Source organism: Argopecten irradians, chromosome 3, assembly GCF_041381155.1.
Source record: "Argopecten irradians isolate NY chromosome 3, Ai_NY, whole genome shotgun sequence".
NCBI classification, from domain to species: domain Eukaryota; kingdom Metazoa; phylum Mollusca; class Bivalvia; order Pectinida; family Pectinidae; genus Argopecten; species Argopecten irradians.
Window position 1 is genome coordinate 31,821,874 of NC_091136.1, and position 25,124 is coordinate 31,846,997.

Here is a 25,124-nt window from a genome sequence, read left to right on the forward strand (position 1 = left end):
TGGGGCAAGTGATATTATAAAAAATAGTGATATGAAGTTTGAGAAAAACTCCTTTCAGTACTTTTTGGGAACTATAGAATTAAAAACTTCAATTGTTAAAATAAAAAATGGCTACCAGTCAGGCAAAAATCTTATTTTCCAGAAACAAAAGGCAATCCAAACTTGCATCAATTTGTGTATGAGACATACTCTGCCATTATCAGCTACTACTAGTCCTCCCTCTTTGATCTAACTAAATTAAAATTGTACATCACATGCTATAAGTTTGCTACATGTTCCTTTAGAAAATACTGTAGTGATATGAACCAACGGGAATTAGTATACGTACTAATACCATGCTTCAATAAAAACTTATTCCCTATTCAGTGTGTTAAGGTCATTGAATTACAATATAGCCTGACTTGACACAAACCCTGATATTTTTTATGACCTTCACCTGCAGTAAAAGTCACTGCCCCATCAACGCCTTCCAATCAATAGTGTATAATCCAGTTATCGCCTGCTACGGCCTTCAACTCAACTTTCAGAGTGAAACCCCTCCCGACATGTTCAGGGTTATTCTATTCAGGAGAAAATATACCAATATAAGAGCTATTTGATTCAGAAGAAAATTAGTCAATATAAATTGAAACACTTTTTTATTGATTTACAATAGAGTTCTGCATGTAAGAACATGACAGGAAAACTGCATAAGAGAAAATTGTAATCATGTAAAATTCTCACACAGACAGTCTACCTGAATGAACAGCATATGACACTCACCAGTCCAAAGGAAATCTTAGTCAGAAGTTCATTACCAGAACCATGTGCTTGTACAGGCATGAAGACGAAACGATAAGTAAAGCATTAAGTTGTATAGAACTATACTTATTATCCAATATAAATAGCTGAACTGTAACTCTGTATGACATAGATCAGCCGTAACTCTATATGACATAGCTCAGCTGTAACTCTATATGACATAAATCAGCTGTAACTATATATGACATAGTTCTGCTGTAACTCTATATAACATAGTTCAGCTGTAACTCTATATGACACAAATCAGCTGTAACTCTATATGACATAGTTCTGCTGTAACTCTATATGACATAGATCAGCCATAACTCTATATGACATAGCTCAGCTGTAACTCTATATGACACAAATCAGCTGTAACTCTATATGACATAGTTCTGCTGTAACTCTATATGACATAGCTCAGCTGTAATTCTTTATGACATAGTTCAGTTGTAACTCTATATGACATAAATCAGCTGTTACTTCATATGACATAAATCAGCTGTAATTCTTCATGACATACATGTAGTTCAGCTGTAACTCTATATGACATAGTTCAGCTGTAACTCTATATGACATAGTTCAGCTGTAACTTTATATGACAAAATTCAGCTGTAACTCATTATGACATATCTGTTAATATGCATATATAATAGTTCAGCTGATGTGATTAGCATATACTACAAAGTACATATAAATTAATAACATTTGTATACCTGGGGTATGTGTCACAGTGTCCAGAAGTACACCTGAACCTTCAGTCCCTACTAATGTGACCACCAAATTAACAGGAACCATCTTTTATTGATTATGATTTCTCTTTGAAATCTCTTTGCTGATAAGCGTCTATATATTAGTGTTCGTCTGTATTGTTTTCTGATTTGCCCACACCTGAAGTCAGCATGCCACTCATTCATAGCATTGAGATATCTACCAACTTTAATGGCGTTTATATTTTACCTGTTTCAAATACCCAATACAAACTTGACAACTGGAACAGAAAAAAATTCTAATAGTTTGTCCAATACCTGACTGATTAATCTAATATGATAAAAATATTTGCAAACCCACTGGCTGCTTGATTGGATAAACACAAAAGCCTATATATAAGCTGAATGGCATTCTAAAGTGATTTTAATTCTACTGGGAGATTGTTAAAATCACCTCTGTATATAAGTGATCAGATGTATGAAAAGCTTCTACATAGGTCAGCTAGGCAAGGCACTGGAGATCTCTTAATTATATCTAAACAAATGAGAAATATTTAAAGGAACAAAACCTGCAATGCTATTACAGTACAACCTTAATAACTATTCTCCCCACGGCACAACAGCCAATACACAACATACAAGGTACACATGTTTACACAAGCATGTTACGGCCATTTTGAATTTTAGTTGACATACACAACCTGCGTAAACATGGCAACAAGGGTTTTCTACCTTTATTTACACTTTGTGTAAACGTTCCATATATAGTAAGCCGTGGGTGTTTATAGATTTTAAACAAATATTAATCAGGGACAACCATGGAAGCTACACCGCAAACTAATTACTAAATTACAAATTTAAAACTTCTGACAATTTAAATAGCACTATTACATTTCACGGGTAAACTTTGTCTGTCACTTCCGAGTGTAACATTATCTGCAGCGGTTCCATAATAACGACTGATCAGCGATACGCTGTAGGAAAATCCATTTCATTTGAATAAACCTGAGATTGAAAACAAGATATATTTGCCCTTGTATTCTAACAAAGTTGTCCCAATTCATACAAAGGTGTTTTTGTTAGTGTGGTTATTTTGAAAATATTGGTACATTAATAAGCGACACTATCTTTTCAATGCGTGGAGACACTAACAACTTTAAAAACAGATTCCAAAATCACATGACTCTGTGGCTAAATATCCATTAGCCGTAATTATGCAAGGAGCGTATTGCCGATGATTATCTGTTATATTAGAATATACTTCTCATTTGATCTAGATGTATAAGTACATGGAAATTACAGTATAAATGTCACCCTTACACTCATTGGATTTCTAAATTTGACCATTCTCCTAAATATATACCAAATGCTGATTGATTAATTAATTACATTTTACCTTTCTTAAATGGGTACAATTAAAATAAAATTTGAATAAAACCAATCAACTTTTGAGTGATGAAATTCTCACAATAGTAAGTCTTACGGTATCCCTCAAATCAGTTTGTATAAATCATCACTGGTTGTTGTAATTTATGTGAATTATTTCATCCATTTATTAGTTAAAAGTAAGTGAGTTTATTCATTTATTTTGATGAAACCAGGGAGTTTTGAAAGTTTTTTGAATGCAGGTATCAATCATTTTTTCAAATCATCCCTTTTTAAAGCATATACATACATGACCATGGTTTTTTGTTTTATTTTTCACTTTTTTTTTGTATTACAGTCCTAAAACGTTTCTATTAGGCAACATTTTTCTTAATTCTGAAGTTTATCTTAACTGATCAGCTGAATCATGATCAATTTAGTCATTGTATGAAGAAATTGTATAGATTGCTTATTATTTTCGCGTGTAACATTATATCAATAAAATTTGAATTTAGATGTGGTAATCACCCCAAAATCCTAATTAATTAAAAATTAATTAGTGGTGTATCTTTATGAGCTGTACATGTTAAAGACCCATAGAGTGGTAACACAACTCCCCATCCCTAGCGGTCAGACGCTTGAGCTAGGAGTGCACTAAGTTTACAAGTCAATGAACTTTCATCAATCAATATCTCATTGACAGGATGTTTCTCTACACAGCGGATCATACAATACCTATGTAAATGTAAATCTGGAATTATTGAGAGGGCGAGGTGCCTCAAGCCTCAAAGCACTGCCTTCCTCCCCTCCCCTCCCCCCCCTCCCCTCCCCCACCTTTTGACATCCTATTAATTTTTTATTAATTATTCCTACCTATGCCTAATCCCTGCTCCTTTCCAATTTTTCTTTTTTTTCCTTAGGTCGAAATGAACAAGGACCTGAGTAAAAGACAAGTTGCAGTACTGACGTTGTTATAATTGACTGTAATAGAGAAATAAACAACCAACCAACTGATGACATTTTTAATTCCTCTTTTAATTCCTCTTACCGATATTTGATCTTATATACAAGTAATGGGTCAATAAACAAATATTTACAGGGCATATATCTAATTGGATATGAATATTTGTGTTTTCTCTACTTAACAAAGTAAGCATAAAGAAATTATTGATAAAAAGTTCAAAGGCGCATAAGGTCAGACATGGTGAAGGTTGCATACACCTCTGTTCAGATAAGAAAGGTTATGCTAAGTTCTCATTAAGAAATTGGTCACTTAAGAGCAATAATCGATAAAATTGGAATAATTAATTTCCCTATATTCAACACAAAACAAATTGGTCTATGATCAATAGTGTTTAAGAGGACATTCACATGTTCAAATTTGAATTTCCTTGGGTGAAAACAACACCTTTTCATTCCCTCAGGTGAAAACAATGCATTCTAAAGACATCTTGCATGCAAAATTTGGGAAACCCCAAATGAAGCAGAATAAAAGATGTTCTCAAAAGATTGAATGAAAATAAAAGATCAAAGAAAAGCAAAAAATTAAAGAAAATATTCACAATTATAAACTTGGTCAAGGACATTTCCTAAAGAACAGCAGTAGTTTTTTTCTTTTTTTTTCTTTACTCAAACATTTCTTAATTCCTTTGTTACACAATGCCTGTCAATCAATGGGAGAATGATGTTCTTTAAAACATGAGAAAATTGAAGCACACAACAATTTCAATGCTAAATCAACATTACCATATACCACAATGATATCAGACAAATTCTTTAATATCGACTGAGCTTGTCATGGCACCAACAACACTTTTACAGTCTGGCCTTGGCACGCCTCTTTTCAGCACATAATGACATAAGTCGATATCGTAAAATGTAAACAGGTTTTGATAATTTTCGAAAAACATTATTAACATTATAACATCAGACCTTTTTAAAGAATATGATCAACTAGAAAAGTCGGGAGAGTAATTACGCTTGTTTACGAATCACTATTTATTCATCAACACATATCTTATGTCAATGGACCGTTCCATTAATCACAAACAGATATCAGGTCAATGGAATTGGGCTAAACTGTGGTCTTGCATTCTCATTTGAGGAAATTTTCTCTTTTTAACCTTCTTTTGACCTTGAATATTTGATTACCAGTAAATTACATTTATAAGTCTTCTGCAAGCAATTTCGCAAGACATAACCATTTACAGGTAATAATTGATTCAGAAATATTGTAATATTTGAAACTTATCTAGATAAAGTTCTCTTCAAAGCTTCACCAATATGTTATCTTGAAGCCAGCTGTATTGCAGAGGAACATACATGACCCAATGATTAGGACACATAATCAAATTACTAATATAAAAAAATGCATTGAAAACAATGCACTCTAAAGACATCTTGCATGCAAAATTTGGGAAACCCTAAATGAAGCAGAATAAAAGATGTTCTCAAAATATTGAATGAAAATAAAAGATCAAAGAAAAGCAAAGAATTAAAGAAAATATTCACAATTATAAACTTGGTCAAGGACTTTTTCTAAAGAACAGCAGTAGTTTTTTTCTTTTTTTTTTCTTTACTCAAACATTTCTTAATTCCTTTGTTACACAATGGCTGTCAATCAATGGGAGAATGCTGTTCTTTACCACATCTCACTTCTATCTAGGAACCACTGGAAAATCATTGAGTCATCAACAAAACTTAGGTGTATTTTCCTACAGCCACCGCTACTAGCCTACCACAGACCAAAAAATGTAAAAGACCTTGTAGTGAGCAGCAAACTTCCTCCTCTTGCTCCTGCTGCACAAATGGGTTCATTCCAGACATGCAACAATAAACGGTGCATGATGTGTCCATACACAGCATCCACAGACACATTTGAATGTGCTATCAACAACAAATCATATGACATCCGACAGAACCTGACGTGCAAATCCAGCAATGTCTACCTCCTCTCGTGTAGGAAATGCACAATGCAATACGTTGGGGAAACCGGTGGTCCACTCAACGTCAGAATCAACAATCACCGCTGGTCTATCAAACAGAACAAACCTGACTATCCGGTTGCCAGTCATTTCAACTTGCCCATCCATAGTTAGAAAAACATGCAGGTGATTGCAATTGAGCACTGTTCCTACTGGACACAAACCAAGTGTCAATCGAGAGAGAGATTCTGGATCACCTATCTACAGACCCGCTAACCCAAGGGCATTAACGAACATTAAATATACAAATTGACATCAATTAATCACTTGCTCTTCAATTAATTATCCCTACTTCCAGCATTTTCCCGTTCTGTTCTACGCGTTTTTGATCCTTTACATATGCTGCCCAGCAAAAGGCGACTAAATTTGGGACTTTGCTTCTTTGCAAACACACTGAGGAAACAGGCGACTAAATTTGCATCCTATACCAATGAGCACTCTAAATAAATTTTGCCACACATTTGACGTCACACGTGGCATGCTTTCCAGTCATCGCTCATATTTTAGCGTTCTGCCGAACAGCATGGATGCATTTTTGTAGATCCGGCCTTCGGCTGCCACTTGCCGAAGGGTTAATTGTGCTCCATTGTGCTATATAGTTTGATATTTGTCTACTTTGTCCGGCATTACTGTTCGTATCCTATTATGTGATCGTGTTCGTTTTGTATGTCTTGATAAAGGGGCAGATCCCCTGTAAAATTTGGCAATTTTGTTTTGTCCACACGGTTGGAATTACTTCTTTGTCCCATTATATAAAATACATCTAGAAAGAAGTAGTGAATATCCACTGGTAATTAAAACAATGAATGAACAAGGGTTTGTATATCCTTCTCTAAGAATAATCGATACAAAATATCTATTTGTTAATTAAATTGTGAATGTTACCAGTTTTAACACAAAATTTTACAATTTTAATTAGAAAATCATTGAAATACTACATGTATCTATTGTGTTCAGCTGATGGAGACCCAAGTTACTGTCAGTCCAAGACTTTTGAAACTCAAACAGGCATAACATATATATCTAAATATAAACAAGGTATTGAGAATTAATTAGATATCTGTAATTAAATCACAAACTTCTCTGAGAATAGAGTATGGCCTTAACGACAACTTTGTCACATCCTGTTGGTCTGTATGTGTCTACTTGACTATCACCCTTATCTCTGCGGCCGTCTCCATATTATCTCGACTATCTCCACACCCTAAACAGCTTATCTACAATAATATGTCACTCATTATCAAGTAGAAAGCAGAAAAAATTAATCTGATAAAAAAAATTGGATTAACGGATAGGACTCCTTCAGTAAAGAATTATTTCAGATAGATTAATGGACAACAATAAAACTTCACAAAGTCTGTTTGTTGATCCTTAATTTTGAGTGTTATGCCGTTGCTAGGAAGTCAGTAAATATATAAATAATTCGCAGCATTTAAATTTGATTAGTGAGGAATTTCCAAACATTGTAATATAGAGCTGTACATTTAGGAAGTATTTAGCTGTTCAAGGTCAACAAATTATGAAATGGTTATATTATAAAGTAAATCTTTCACTGCTGCCCAAAGTAATTCAAACAGTTACGGTAAAAGGAGAGTATTTAAATGATCAAACCTTAAAGTATAAGTTGTCATGTTCTTTGATATATATTGCATAATATTAAGTAAACATTGCTTTTTGTGGGTATATATGCAAGTACATTTGGAAGAGAAATTGGATGTGAATATTTTAATGTGTTGTTTGCATTATGTCCAGGTGTTGTGTTGGTATATGTTTAGGTGTTGTCTGTATATGTTAATATAACAGGTATTTAAGAGGTGTAGTGTGTATATGTGTTGTGTACATGTGCTATATATGTATATATGTTATATATACACATGTGTTACAGTGTATATGTGTTCATGTGTTATATGTGAACATGATTGATGCTTTAAGTTGTATCAGCACCATTCAATGTTTTACTGTTTTGTTGGGATGTGTTGTATGTACAAATGTTGTGTATATGTGTAATAAGTGTACATGTGTAACACTGCGTATATGTGTAATAAGTGTACATGTGTAACACTGCGTATATGTGTAATAAGTGTACATGTGTAACACCATATGTGTATATGTGTAATAAGTGTACATGTGTAACACTGTGTATATGTGTAATAAGTGTACATGTGTAACACTGCGTATATGTGTAATAAGTGTACATGTGTAACACCATATGTGTATATGTGTAATATGTGTACTAGTGTTATGTGTGAGCACCATTGATGTGTTATCTATGTGTTGAGAGGTGCTGTGTGTGCACATGTTTTATAGTTTTAATATAAGGTCTGTTTTTATCCTTCAGACATGAGGTAAAAGATAACAGCCTTTTCCATCTAAATCTCCTACAATGTATTAACCTTCTCAGACGGGACAGGTAACACACTATAGCATTAATCAGAAGCACCAGCCAATCTCCGGTCTACTTATCTAACAACTACCCCAATGTGACATTGAGACCCAACAAGAACAGGGAGTTTTGTTTTTTGCACAGGAAACATGACACCTGGTGTATACAGACCTTACCTTAATCAATAACTCCCAGAATAGCTCTCGGACTTCAACAATTTTCCAAAGTTTGAATTATGAACACTATAATTTTTGACACTTTTTTATTCAAAGAAAGTTTAATCATAAAGGACGGTTTCACTATTATTGGATCAGGTCAATATCTACTCTTGTGAGAGGATTCCATTGTCCTTCTCCAATGACAAAACCTGTCTTTAACATCCAGTATAGGGTTACAATATCACTCTGAATCATATAAAACCATTAATGATAATACATGAAAAAATAGAGATCTTTTCATTTTTCTTGTATACAATTGATTTTGATTCATAATTCACACAGACCTGAATAGAACTATAAAATTTAAAGTGCCCTATTAAGAGAAAAATTCACTAATGCTATTGATAAGGAAGACTTCCAGTGAAGCAGTCCCGTATAATTTTGGGTGCTAAGTAAATATAATTGTAGATTTTCAAATGAATATAGCTGTTGATTGATATTTCTATTGGTAAGATATAAAAGTCTTTGAAAATAAATTTCTTATGAAGTAAAACAGGTCAGTTGGAACCTATTCCAGTTTCTACATGCATATATTTTGTGAAAAGATCAAATGAGTATGGAATCCTTCGACTGTCAGGCCAGATTTGAAGTGCAGACACATCTCTTAACTGGTTTTCAATATTTAGTATTCAATACACACGTTTCAGCCATTAATCTCTACGAAAAAATTGTCTTTCAAAAAATATAATCCTGATGTGTAATACTAAATTGCATACCCTGTACAAAGGTATTCTTTTAGCATGATATCACTAAGGACTGGGATATTTATAAACAGATCATCTGGACCATCTAACATAATATTTTTATTTAATCATTAAAACATGTCACAGATAATCAAGCTATGTATAGCATGTACACACATACACTGTCTATTTGGACACCTCCATGACTCTAAGTGCTTGCCAAAATACTGAGATCCTAAATACATTATTATATTATATGCTTTTTCATATTTTGATCACTAAAGTTAACAAATTTTCCAGTATAGAATTAAAGAGCAACACAATGTTGTGTACTAATTAGACACATCAATACTTATAGTAATCATTTCATGTTGATTTTTTTTCTTTAATTTTTTTCTTATAATTTTTATTTTCATTCTTTTTCAAAATATTTTATTAAGAATATTACAGATTCTGTGTGTTCTGTCATTAATTATGATTTTAATCATTCATTGACTAAGACTTTGAAAATCATAATATCATGTGTTTGTTTTTATGGCTGCCATGACTTAAAAGATTACATCATCTCATGAATGTTCTCTTATTATTTTGCAAGCCTTTTAAATGGTTCTGATTCAAAACTAAACAGTCTTTAAGTTCCTCTGTCATTAGTACTATCGGTAACAGGAATTCTTTATACATGTACATATGTAAGGTCGTGACTCAGCAGAATATGTCACATAGGTACAGATGGGAATTCCTTTTTTAAATGTTATACATATATATTTTTTGATTTGATGTAAATATTCATTACAGTTGCATTACTTGAATTGTTTCTGGAAACATTTAATGTTTTTGTAAATAATATCCTTCAAGTTATTGTTCTGGTTTTTAAAAACCTTATTCACCAAAACATTATTGACTATTCATAGATCAAATTTAGCAACTCTGTAAATCAATATACTAGTAGGTCTTAATGTCTAAGACAAATAGTCTGAAAACAGACTGAATGAAATAATATAATTGTACTGGATATCACACCTTAGAGACCTTTGTTACAAACCTTTGGATACATCGCCTTGGATATAAAGTTTGGACATACACCTTGGATACAAACCATTTGGCACATCACCTTGGATACAACCTATTTGGCACATTATTAGATTCAAAACTATGGACCCATCACCTTGGATACAAACCTTTGGCCACATCACCTTCGATACAAAACTATGGACCCATCACTTAAGATACAAAACTATAGACCCATCACCTTGGATACAAACTTTGGACACATCACATTGGATACAAATATTTGAAAGCATCACCTTGGATGCAAACAATTTGGCAAATCATCTTGGATACAAACTTTGAACACATCACCTTGGATACAATAATTTGGACATATCACATTAGATACAAACCATTTGGCACATCACCTTTGATACAACAAACTTTGGACCCATCACTTTGGATACATTACTTTGGACACATCACCATGGATAAAAAACTTTGGACACATCACCTTGGATACAAAACTTTGGACGCATCACCTTGGATACAAAACTTAAGACACATCACCTTGGATACAAAACTTTACACACATCACCTTGGATTACAAAACTTTACACACATCACCTTGGATACAAAACTTTGAAAGCATCACCATGGATAAAAAACTTTGGACACATCACCTTGGATACAAAACTTTGGACACATCACCCTGGATACAAAACTTTGGACGCATCACCTTGGATACAAAACTTTGGACGCATCACCTTGGATACAAAACTTTAGACACATCACCTTGGATTACAAAACTTTAGACACATCACCTTGGATTACAAAACTTTACACACATCATCTTGGATACAAAACTTTGAAAGCATCACCTTGGATACAAAACTTTGAAAGCATCACCCTGGATACAAAACTTTAGACACATCACCTTGGATTACAAAACTTTACACACATCACCTTGGATACAAAACTTTACACACATCACCCTGGATACAAAACTTTGGACGCATCACCTTGGATACAAAACTTAAGACACATCACCTTAGATACAAAACTTAAGACACATCACCTTAGATACAAAACTTTACACACATCACCTTGGATTACAAAACTTTACACACATCACCTTGGATACAAAACTTTGAAAGCATCACCTTGGATACAAAACTTTGAAAGCATCACCCTGGATACAAAACTTTAGACACATCACCTTGGATACAAAACTTTGGACACATCACCTTGGATACAAAACTTTTGACACATCACCCTGGATACAAAACTTTACACACATCACCTTGGATACAAAACTTTGAAAGCATCACCATGGATAAAAAACTTTGGACACATCACCTTGGATACAAAACTTTGGACACATCACCCTGGATACAAAACTTTGGACGCATCACCTTGGATACAAAACTTTGGACGCATCACCATGGATACAAAACTTTAGACACATCACCTTGGATTACAAAACTTTACACACATCACCTTGGATTACAAAACTTTACACACATCACCTTGGATACAAAACTTTGAAAGCATCCCCTTGGATACAAAACTTTGAAAGCATCACCCTGGATACAAAATTTTAGACACATCACCTTGGATTACAAAACTTTAGACACATCACCTTGGATACAAAACTTTACACACATCACCTTGGATACAAAACTTTGGACACATCACCCTGGATACAAAACTTTGGACGCATCACCTTGGATAAAAAACTTAAGACACATCACCTTAGATACAAAACTTTACACACATCACCTTGGATTGCAAAACTTTACACACATCACCTTGGATACAAAACTTTGAAAGCATCACCTTGGATACAAAACTTTGAAAGCATCACCTTGGATTACAAAACTTTAGACACATCACCTTGGATTACAAAACTTTAGACACATCACCTTGGATTACAAAACTTTACACACATCACCTTGGATACAAAACTTTGAAAGCATCACCTTGGATACAAAACTTTAGACACATCACCTTGGATACAAAACTTTGGACACATCACCCTGGATACATTACTTTGGACACATCACCCTGGATACAAAACTTTGGACGCATCACCTTGGATACAAAACTTAAGACACATCACCTTAGATACAAAACTTTACACACATCACCTTGGATTACAAAATTTTACACACATCACCTTGGATACAAAACTTTGAAAGCATCACCTTGGATACAAAACTTTACACACATCACCTTGGATACAAAACCCTGGATACAAAACTTTGGACGCATCACCTTGGATACAAAACTTAAGACACATCACCTTAGATACAAAACTTTACACACATCACCTTGGATTACAAAACTTTACACACATCACCTTGGATACAAAACTTTGAAAGCATCACCTTGGATACAAAACTTTGAAAGCATCACCCTGGATACAAAACTTAAGACACATCACCTTGGATTACAAAACTTTACACACATCACCTTGGATTACAAAACTTTACACACATCACCTTGGATACAAAACTTTGAAAGCATCACCTTGGATACAAAACTTTGAAAGCATCACCCTGGATACAAAACTTTAGACACATCACCTTGGATTACAAAACTTTAGACACAGCACCTTGGATACAAAACTTTGAAAGCATCACCCTGGATACAAAACTTTAGACACATCACCTTGGATGCAAAACTTTGAAAGCATCACCCACGATACAAAACTTTAGACACATCACCTTGGGTACAGAAAATTAGATTTGAAACACTTGTTTACAGTACTTACCTTGCATGGCAGACAGACCAATGCACCAAAATAGTACCCAGACGCCTTCTCTCCACATACTACACAGATTTTCTCATCTTTGTCATCGTCGAGTAAACACTCGTCGTTAACTTCTACTTTAATATCGGTGGGGAAACCCACGTCGTCATGTTTGGATGGGAAGGTGTATGAGGATGCTGGAAAGAAAACAAATATTCATTAAGTAAAAGTATATCATATCACAAAAAAACGCTGTATTAACACATATATATACAATATACTCAAATGAGAATTCTAATTATCTCAAAAGTTTTCAGCAGTACCATATATATTTTGTGCATATCGAGTAGCAACATAGTATAGACAACCCAGTGAAAATTAGCATAGCTATGGTACAAATGGAAATAGTGATTTTAATATATGATTAAAGATTAAAACTAAATAAAGACATGTCAACTGATTTTGCAAAAACAAGACTATAAGGATTTGTGGAAATGTAATTTATGTATGTACACGTATGTAGAGTGTTTCAATTTTAACACTGAAATCAAATTATGTGTCAATTTCCTCATTTATCAGATGTAGAAATTCTAAAGGAGAAGCCATTAGCATTGAATACATACAAAAGTTAAGTAGGACATATACAAAATAGATTTAGTTAAAAACCTCCAATATGTAACTCTAAATTAAAAACATGGTCACAAGGTACGTCATGCAGACCTATATGTAGATTATTACAATATTGTAATGTAATGATCAAAATACAGTATTTAATGTATCGTACACTAAGCTGTTATCAAATGCTTAAGCAAACAAAAATATTATTTGTTCAACACCAATTTGATTCAGACAGTAAATAAAATTGGACATTCAACTATACACACTTTTTAATGGAAAGAGACCTATTGTTCCATGAGAGCAATTTTGACAGTAAAAATCTGTATAACTGAAACAAACCTGTTAATTCAAAGTTAGAAACAAACACTTAAAAGGTGACTGATTTACTGAAATAAACATTACCATACACGATTTACACATGTACCTGGCAATGACAGTTTATTTTCATGGATCTCCTGACAGAAATATTTTTACATAGTTATGCAGGTTAATTGATAATTTAATGATAATTCATAGTTTCTGTATTAGATTTACAAGTTTAGCAGGAAAGGTCTATTGATTACGCCCAAACAGTATGGAATGATTCAAGGACAACATTTGGTCTCTTAATGTTCTCAGTATAAATTTACATGATATCTATAATTTATTTCAAATGTCTACATTATGATGGTTTACAACTATAGTGAGATTGGACTGGGTCGATCATTGGTGACCAGGTAGCTCAGTGGTTGGATGATTCGGCTTGTGTGCAGAGGTCCCGGGTTCAAATTCCCAGTCTTGACGCTATATTTTCTCCTCCCCTGTTACACAACTATAACTACGTGGTACCAAAATGCATGAGTTCTCAATTAACAAGTGCTATCTTTTGGACTGATGGGTATTATTGAACCATGATATGGGCATATGTTAGATTTGTTGCAACGACTTTTCAAAGGCTAAGACATGGACATTTCTAATTTGAATCAGGAAGAAGTTCACCATGTGGTATTCAGAAAACTTTCAAACTGCTTTCCTAACATTTCCATTGCTTTAGATTTATGTACTTTTAGATAAATCAATCAAAAAATATTTTCTTTTTTATTCTGGTCTTAATTTGATAAATAAAATGTCTAACCCCGTTCTTGTGTATGTGACAATTTTTACACCATAAGAAACGATATTTATCGTTATGTCAGAAATCTGGCAGTGTGACAAGTTAGACCGGACTATCAACCTCGGGATGAAAATGTCTCAAGAGCATTATACTCTGAGTAGGTTTGGACAACAGAGTACACAATATACCTAGAGCTGGTTTTATGCTCAATACCGTAAGCCTTATCAATCCGGCTCACAATGGGCAAACACACAGAGAGATTACATCAGGTAAAAATAGCACGGAATGGTAAGTCTGTGAATCATACACAAAATGGGAGGCGTACAAATCAAAGAAACTTGAAACATGACACATTCATATACAAAGCAATATCAAGCATAACCACTTAACATAAAAGCATGAATTTTTTTAAAGAAAGTCACTGTTTGTTTCAGATATATTTTGTTTCTGTGGAGATTCGTTTCAAGGAAACGGCGCAGCACCTGTGAGAGGACACCTATTGGGACATGTCGACAATCCGCCCACGGACTTCACCGATTTGCGGATATATAAACCTGATCAGTAAAGGTTTAAAGGAAGTCATTATGTAACTTGATATTAATATTTACCAGGTACACATTGGAAATACCAACTCGGTTTTTCCTACACCTGTGTGCAATGTCTTCTGACAGGCAATCGTCTTATTTTAAGCATTGACAATCACTTTAAAAACACATTCAATACATCAAATAAAATACAGTGGTATAAAAATTAATTGATAATGTTTCTTGCAAGAATACACATCTTATTTATTTTTCATCAAATAGAACGTAAACGATAAATCTGGTGGTTGCCTGTAAAAAGCCTCTTTAATGAGTATAATACCCTAGATGCTTGACCACAGAAAACATTGGTCTCTTTCAAAACAAGCTGGATATCAATCACTCATTCACAACATTACTCTGAACTTAAGACCTTTATTGGAAATTCGAAACATAACCCTGAACCTTTACCTTTCATATAAATAATAACAATGAACTTTGACCACTTATAAAAATACAAAATTTTGAAACTCAACCTTTTGTTCTAAAACTTAGTCTGAACATTAATGTGCCATACAAAATTATAATAATAATACAAATGCGTAATGAACCTCAATATCATTTACAATTATTTAACATATCATCTATAAAAAGCTCTATTGGAAAGTTCTCTTGTGTTTAATGAACACAATACTATTAATCACTTATTCGCCAAATATAAATTTTACACAAAATTTCACGAGAGCTTGAGCAATAACTTGTGCTTAATCGTGAATTAATGTATTTACAAATATGTTGAAAATAATGAAGATACAAATTATTGTATAAGTAAATCTAAAGTGCATTTACTTTAAAGATCCATTCTTATTCATTACAGAAATGCTTTTTATATTACTTTGTTAAAACATGACTTACGATATACATTTAAAAAAAAGACATTTAAAAAATGACATTTAAAAAGTCAGTAAACTTGATCCTTCACTGAGCATTTTGTATCACTAGGGGCACATACCCCCTAGTTGGCAATGACATTGGTCACAGTAACATAGTGACAGACGGACCCTTGTTATAACATCAGTAGGTTTAATTTTATTGCGGTTCTGACTGATACTGAGGTATAGTTTCTATACTGACCAGTAGTTGTCAAAAGAGAGGTTGGTACCCTCGCTCCCTGCATGATCCCGATCCCTAATGTATAACACTTAATGATTTCTGAGTTAAGTCACCATGTCCCGAAATACCATGTCAAAATCAAATAAAATTTACAGTTCAATATTTTTAATGCATGCCGTTCCATACTGTTGCTTATACATAGTGATAATCAAATATTTGGTATAAAACAGGGTTAAACACAAGTTAATTTTGTTTTTGATAGCAGCATAGTCTCCATATCATTGTTTTATGTTTCTGAATTCCATAGGTAAAATTAATAGCATACCAATTATTTCCAGGAGTTTAAAGAAAATACTGTGTACATAAAAACAAATTTAAAACTTTTCCCTGACTACAAAAGTACTGCCTAGCAATTTGTCTTTTGTTGACAATTAACATTTATCTTCAAAGTGACACTAATCAACTGGTTTACCTATAAAAAAGTTTGTCAATAATTACCAGGCAGAATCTTAATCCACAGCAATAACTACTTCTAAAATTGAGAAAAAGACAATTGAAAAAAACAAATGTAACTTTAATACTACCAGGTAGTCTGCAGTTTAATATACCATTCATCTTTCTTTAGATTCTGAATAGCTCAGTACAACAAAGAGAGAACAAAAACTTAATAAAAATAAAGTCCTACATATACATTTATATAAATCAGTGAAATCTGATAAGGGAGGCACTCACTTTCTTACATGTGAGCAAACAATAAGGATTAGTTGTCAGTTCAACTGTAAATCTTTATGTAAATGGAACACCAAGAACTCTACAAACTCGTTGTATCAATGTAAGTTAGTGCCGCAGAATAGGCCAATGTCAAGCTTCTCACCGACTTTGAACAATTGCTCTACATTATACCAGAAATGTTCCAGTTGGCAACTTGTAGAATATTAACTCATCCACCCCATATTTGGACTGTTCAAAGACTTGAAGAGTCCAATATAAAATTTCAGGGTGAATGAGTGAAGTCACTCTGAGAAAGAGACCTTACATAAAATGTCTGGTTCAACTCTTCAAGGTTCATCAGTCTGGCTCCCCCACATGGTAAAAATGCTAAAAGTCGATCATCTGTAATGTACTAGCACTTAAAGTCATTTACCAGAGACTTAAATGTGTGATATCTGTTGGGTACAGTGTCAAAAACCAAACACACCACAGAGACTTATAATTCTATAGCCTCCTTATGGTGTTAACAATCTCAGGTCGTCAGCTACCCAAGCATTTGTCATATCATTTATTTATTTTTAAATGATTTGTTTGAATTTATGTTTGATTTTTGTTTCGAAATTCTTCATCACAAGTTTGTATATTTGGGTATATTAATATCAACACTGAAATTTGAAAGGTTAATTATCATGTTTCTTAAAGTTACTGTATTTGTAACATTTTTTTTCTTGAAGTTTATCTTTTTTTTCTTCATTTTTTTTTATTTCATGCAGTATTTTAAGATCCCATTATCTGGTAAGTATGATTTACATTAAACATGTCCTGATTGTAATAAATTCTCTGTGCCTATTTTTTAATCCGTAAAGTTTTATTAAAAACACTATGTTGTAAAAGAAGATACTAGAAACAATTTTGATTAATTCTGTGTGTATGTATGATAATATGCTTTGCTTTAAGCTCAACACAAACAGTTAATAATTAATTTTTTTTTTTGCCTATGCTCATCACAAACAGTTAATATTTAATTTATCCACAATCACAACATTTTTTGTACCAGCATGAATATTTGATTCATGTTAGTTCAATGGAGACCAAAACAAATTCTAAGGAACAAAATATGAACTAAGTTAAAACAGGAGGAAGAGAGATCACATCAGGAAAACATGGTAAGGCAAAGCTGGATGAGTATTTATATATAAAGGAAGAAGTTTGAATCATACTCAAGGAACAGAGCAAAGATGACAGCAAAATCAAGCTTAAAGAGACAATTCACTCAGGCAAATTCTTTTACATAACCAATAAGCAAAATATAGCATAAATGTATTGTTCTACATTTCTTATGAAACATATAACGTAAAACATTGACAAATTCCACGACATTGTTAAGTATTTTAATTAATATCGTTGAAATATCAAATCGTTGATCAATATGATTAAGCAAGTACAATATTAACTCTGTACCCATACCCGAGCCAAAGTCACGCATGTTAAACAAATGAACTACATAACCACTGAGAAGGTGATAAAATGATTTTTAGGCAAGACAGTTCACCTAATAAGGTAAACACACTACTGTCAGAGCGATTTGAGCAGTTCTAGCCAAAAGTTGCATTACTTTACGAGCAAGGGACAGGGTTCGGCATACAAGAAGTTCGACCACAGTGTGTAATGGCGGACAGCGAGCAAAATTGAATATTTCACACACGTGTCACCACCATAGGCGTTTCAGGCATATCACAGTAAAACTGACTGATCTAATTTCCATTAGAACTTGTCTTATCTGATATATATACAAATTTTAATGTTCTCTTAGACTGAATTGTCCCTTTAAGGAACAAAGAAGGATGGCAAAGCTAAAAAAAAAACACAAAATTGAAGGATTGCAAATCTCAATGACCGAAGAATAATTCCAAAGGATTGAAAGGGACAAAACATGACACTTAAACTTCAGGAAAAAGGAAATATAGCAAAGTCTAAAGAAAAAATGAAAGCCAAAACTTAAGGAACAAAGAAATATGGAGAAACTTAAGGAACAAAGATGTATTGAAAAGTATTTAAAGAATAATGACACTGCTTAAGAAAAAGAAGCATTGTAATTAAGCTTTAAGAACAAAGAAGTAGAAATTAAAGCTTTGAGAGTGGGAAATATTCATTCAAACTTGCAACTTTGAAGACACCACTAAGTAGGGGTCTGTGTGATAGATTGTTTGAATGAATTAACTTCTTTAGCTCTGCATGCATGACAGGTTTTTTCCATGCAATTTAAGACATTGCTAATTAAGGCATATTACATTATGACCTTTATTTGTCGAAGTGTGTGACACTAACAGACTTAATGGCAGTTTAACCTAGTCAAGACCAGAGTTCTCTAAGTTTTTAGAATTTAATAAGGCTCCATAGAGCTCATTATCCAATCACAGGGAAACTTATTGTAATTGAAAGATTAGGCCTATGACAATTGTCAGTGTGTTATACAATGTACATTTCAGAGTCGTTTGATAAGATATCAGTCATCTAATTTACTATAATGAATCAACCTAATGAATATTTAAACAGATTTACACACAGTCAGTATAAGTAACCCCTTTTTAGCCACATTAATTAACTGACAATCAATTAGTCTGGCTTTTGACATAACTGAGTGCACCTCCTGTAGACCTAAGCCAGTCACCTTGTTGATCTTTAAGACATTCGTATACCCAGCGCTCTATGATTCGCCTGTTCAATAAAATGTACATATCCTTGATTAAATGATAACTGATTTCTTCATTTAACATGCACTGATTCAACTCATTTTAATATCACAAGCCCCCAAAAAAGTTAATGGTGTGTGTATATACATTGAAGTTTTTATTGGTAATTTTAGATATCAAATATTGGAAACTTTATATGTGACAATTAGTCGAACCAACAAACAGACACATAGGCCTAGCTAAACTGACATGTAACTGTATATAAGTCACATTAACATTGTACATAGGATACAGTTTTTTATACTGGTAACATAATGTACAGCTTTACAGGTAAGATGTGGTGCTATTTACCATAGGTTAATTAGATGTACAAGTGTACTATGTGTTGTACACATAAGATTTTCAGATCAATTGTACAAGTAAGTTGTACAGATAAGTTGTACATGTAAATGAGACAAAACTGCAGACACCTTTTTAGGTTCTACCAGATCAGGATAGCTTATATAAAATGGCAATAAAATCTGTATCAATTTCTATCTGAAGGTAGGGCAGATTGATAATCAATAGGCTTTTGTCTTTCTGGATATATACAAATACTTTGGATAAGAAGCAATATTGGGCAACCAATAGTTCATCACATACCAAAGATAGGACGAATCACAGACTCGTAGGTCCTACATATATTGAATAAAGACACAGATTTCATGTTAGTTCATTGTCAATCTCATTTTAAAATCGACTTAATCTCACCAGTAATTAGTTTGTATGGTACATTTAATTACCAAAACATTAGGATGCCATATTTTGGCATGTTCCATTTTCAAATTGGCCCTTTTCTTGATAATGTAGGTTAAAAGCAAGGACACAGCTACAGTTTAATTAACACAGCCAATTAATGTACCGTATTTTGATAAAGATGATCAAGTGACGTTCAGGATATAATGGGGTCTAGGAGCATACAACATACCGGGTACATGCTGTATAATAACTCCACATAGCTAATTTAAAGCCAGTCTACTAAAAGCAAATGTAACTGTTAACAGTAACTGTATAAGCTGAGACAGAATTAGCAAATTTATTCCAAGGTTATGAGGCAGAAGATCAGTAAGGAGGAAACAAATCGCTTGGGAAAATCATAACATTCTAAAGATTATTATTTTACTGGATATTTTGGTCTAAATAAATCATATTCAATAAGAGAAAGAGTATATAGCTTTCAGTATTTGACCCAATAAGCATCCAAGGTGCTTAAATACTTGGGGAAAAAACATAGAGGTGTTAAAAAGGATTAAATCTGGAGTAATCATTCACAGAAGTAAACCATAAATGAGTTTGAAAAAGAAAACAAATTAAGAAACATGTGGTTTTCTTATTTTCTGTCTTTGTTAATTCCATGTAAGTGAGATTAAATCTTCAAAAAGGGAAGGCACACTGGGTCAATGTCGGTAATATTCTTTTCACAAGAGTTTTTGAGATAAAATCTATAGAAATGTAAAAGTCAGGAACAATGATCAGTTATAAACTGTATTAAATTATCCTAATGATGATGGGAAATTAATTTGTGACATCATTAGATCCTACATAGAATTAAACCCATTAATACATGCTACCATTTATCGCTGCTAAACGTTTCTACTCATTCATTGTTGATGTACTTTAGAATATTAAATTTGATAATAAATAGTTTTTATATATACATTTGTAGTTTTCATCATGATTATGAAAAGAGGAAAAACTGAAAGGGAGGAATCAATTAATAGGAGATAGAAAATCAATGTTCTCCTTGGAGACCTAGAAAAGGTAACAGAATGGTTTGTCAATAGTTAGGTTGCCTTAAACAACATCTGATGACGTGTTTTCACACTGCAATCGTAAAACAAACTCTGTGATTACTTGACTAAAGGCGCCGGTCAATATTAGAATCTAAATATAGCATCTTTGATTCAGTGACCAGCATAGAAAATTCCTTCTTTGAATCTTTGCAAAGTTTTAACAGACATAAAACAACAAATTTTACAACATTATTGAGAAATATTAGATGAAAATGTACAATCTTTATTCTTTGAAGAAAGTTCTAGATGAGAGACTCCATATAGCATTTTACCATTTCTCATATTACAATGTGCTTAGAGATTTAAAATCTTGACTAACTATTACTTTAATTCTGTAAATATTATTCTTTTATCCCATATAGAATTAATAATCACAGCTCTTGTTGAAACTTGAATACTTATGATAACAGATTGTACGTCACAATCCAAACAGCGCAGACAAAATCAATTGTGGTGTGGAAATGAATGGAAGCAATAAATGGATTCCATTTATAAGGACACGTCAGGATACAGAAAGACCTAGGTGTGGAAGGAATAGGCCTAACCATACATAAAATATAACTCTACACTCTGTCACTGGAGTGGATGGAGCAACGTCCTTACGTCAGCCGATATAACTCAAACTGACCATAATACAAGCGAGATTTAAGTATTTAAACAGAACCCTGCTAAATAGAGACAGGAAGCAGAAATTAATACCCGCCATTTACAATCTAATACTTAAGTTGTCAGATAGAAGAAGTTAAATGCGATTATGATACACATTTGTAAAATTCCACAGGAAGTCAGCATGCTTGTGTAAATATTGAAACTCAGTGCCAGAGGTACAGGTGGGGGACAGGTAAATCAAATCCTACCCAGATAAGGTTGTTCAGTGGTAATACAACTGGATCAGATACCCACGTGTGTGTCACAAAGTTCAGGTAACACTTCATTTTAGGTACCCAAGTAACTAGCATGTACATGTACACAAAACATGTACTGTCCTGATACATATAACTCAGCTGGCTTAGGTACACAACTCAGACTCAAGTATACAACTCAGGCTCAAGTACACAACTCAGACTCAAGTATACAACTCAGGCTCAAGTACACAACTCAGGTACAATTAAGTAAAGAATTAAAGGTACACAACTCAGGTACAGGTACACAACAAAGGTATCTATTTTGTACAGTACATGAACACAGCACAGGTACAGGTACAGTCACATTCAGGTTCATGTTTAGCATGTTCACAAGACATTGTCAAGAATATGTACACAATTTAACACAAGTAATGTAATAATGCTCTATATATATATAATAAACTTATGGAAAAAATTACAATGAACAATTGATAGAAAGTTAGAATAATTCATAACAACACATGCCAACAACATGACCTTCACATTCAGAATGTCTTGTCAGTCACTAATTAACTAATTACAGTATGATACATTATTAACAACAAACCCTTACACCACTTAACACTTAAATACTAAACAAGACTAAACATTGACATTTACATGCCTGATAAAATTGTTTCCGTAATAAAACATGCATGTACACTATTGGGTATCATTTTATCATGTAGATAATTTCTGCCGAGTTTTCCTATTCATATCTTTTTTAATTTTTTTTTTCAATAATGGTTTTTAAATAATCAATCTTTTTTATAGTAAAAATTCAGGATAGTATTAAGGACAGTGCATATCTGAAAATTAGTTTGAAATTATGGTTTAATCGTTCATCATCCACAAATATCAAATGGATATAATTGTGATAGATTTCATCATATTGTTACATGACATTAACTTAATCATCAATACATTAAAGAAATAATTAAAAAAAAGTTTTCCCTATCACGCTGATTTTCTTATGTATTAAATTGGGAGTTTTTTCTTATTCTTTTTTGTCGATTTTCTTGTATCAATTCCTATCTCCTACCAGAAGGAATACAATATAACGATGATGAGATGATGTTATACCCTACATCAACTCTGTACAATAACATTCACATCTGTTATGGTTTTATTGATTAATTTAAACAGATTCTCATAGTTTTTAGCTAAAGATGTCAGTGAATAAGTCTACATTCACTACTATACATACGATATGAACTCTACTTTGGAATTTAATTACAGAGTGAGAAACCATTAAATAAACTGTCACCATGTTCATATTCATTTAAAGGCACAACTATGGGAGAGAGAAGGAGTTTTAAGAGATATGTAGGATAACACTGCTGGTCCTAATCCACAAGTTTTTGTTCTGTATAAGTGGTCTTTAGAGCAGGTCTGACTCTAATTAAAATTCTACCAAGTACCTGATGATTTTATTAGCCATTATGATTCTCCATTTAAGGTGTCATAATTATATCTGATTAGTCAGAAAAACTGTGATTACGCAATCAGTGGAAAATATTAAATAAGTTAAAAATAACTTTTAATATGGTATGATGAAAAAAAAAACTTAGTTTGTGTCATTTTTGTGTCACTAGTAGAAGAAATCTCTACATGACTACATGCTCCACACAATACAAACACATAATCACTCTGGGTCACAGCTAAAACCTAAAGTAAACAGAAATCCAATACACAATACTTAATTAGCACAACCACAAACAGTCCCCTGGACTTACCTGGATAGTAGTGGGAGATGGAGGACCTCTTCTTAGGGAAGTAGTAGGGTGAGAAGAAATGATGATGATGATGAGAGAGGGGTAGGGGCCTGTGGTGATAGGCTCCTGTCCAGACTGGCTGTTGTACCAGACAATCCATCGTCAACGTGTGATGAAGGCAAAATATGTAAATAATAAACTTGTTACAGGTGAGGTGAAATATGTCTTGGATCCGGCCAGCGATTAATATTAAGACAAATGCATGGCCACCGTCGTGAAGTCTGGGTGTTTCTACTCTTGTGGAGAGCTCGTCGATACTAAGCGATCTACCTGTCTACCTCACCTTACCTACCTGTAGAAATCCAATAATACACAGCGATCACGTGATCACCTAAAGTCTGCGACAGGCACAACACCTATTTATCTACCGTTATTGGGTATTTGAATAGACACTGGTGTGTAGAGTGAACGGGACAATACACAGTCTGTTCTCTTTACAAGCATCGCCAATCAACCATTACCAGCTCATTTTGGCACCCGATCAAAATTAACCAATATTTGAAATAAACGACTAGTGTAATGGCGATATGCCTGATTGAACAATCTGGGTATAAGCGATATTAATTGTTAAGCAGGTGAAATTTTATGACAGTTCTTCTTTCATTAGGTTGTGGCTTATCTGTGTTATGTTTGAAAAGGGGATGAAAGATTTGGCGATTACATTCAAAAGATGGGCAACACTCCCTCAATAAGTACACAAAACACGTAACAGGAATTATAGTACTTCACCTAATAGGGCCAGCAAGGTCATTGATAGGGAAGACAGTGGGCACACACCTGATAGGGCCAGCAATGTCATTGATAGGGTAGACAGTGGACACACACCTGATAGGGCCAGCAAGGTCATTGATAGGGTAGACAGTGGACACACACCTGATAGGGCCAGCAAGGTCATTGATAGGGTAGACAGTGGACACACACCTGATAGGGCCAGCAAGGTCATTGATAGGGTAGACAGTGGACACACACCTGATAGGGCCAGCAAGGTCATTGATAGGGTAGAAAGTGGACACACACCT

The 25,124-nt window shown here is 33.5% G+C and overlaps 1 protein-coding gene across 1 annotated transcript in view; it reads right to left on the minus strand.

Annotated features, from left to right (window-relative positions):
* Positions 1 to 24,398, minus strand: part of LOC138318231 (uncharacterized) — a 35,299-nt gene extending 10,901 nt beyond the window's left edge. Inside the window, exons 1-2 of the mRNA XM_069260431.1 lie at positions 24,067 to 24,398; positions 12,887 to 13,062 (exon numbers count right to left, since the gene is read on the minus strand). Coding sequence (XP_069116532.1) covers positions 12,887 to 13,062; positions 24,067 to 24,205 — 315 coding nt within the window. The 5' untranslated portion in view covers positions 24,206 to 24,398. The remainder of the gene's footprint in view (positions 1 to 12,886; positions 13,063 to 24,066) is intronic.
* Positions 24,399 to 25,124: the final 726 nt, after the last annotated feature.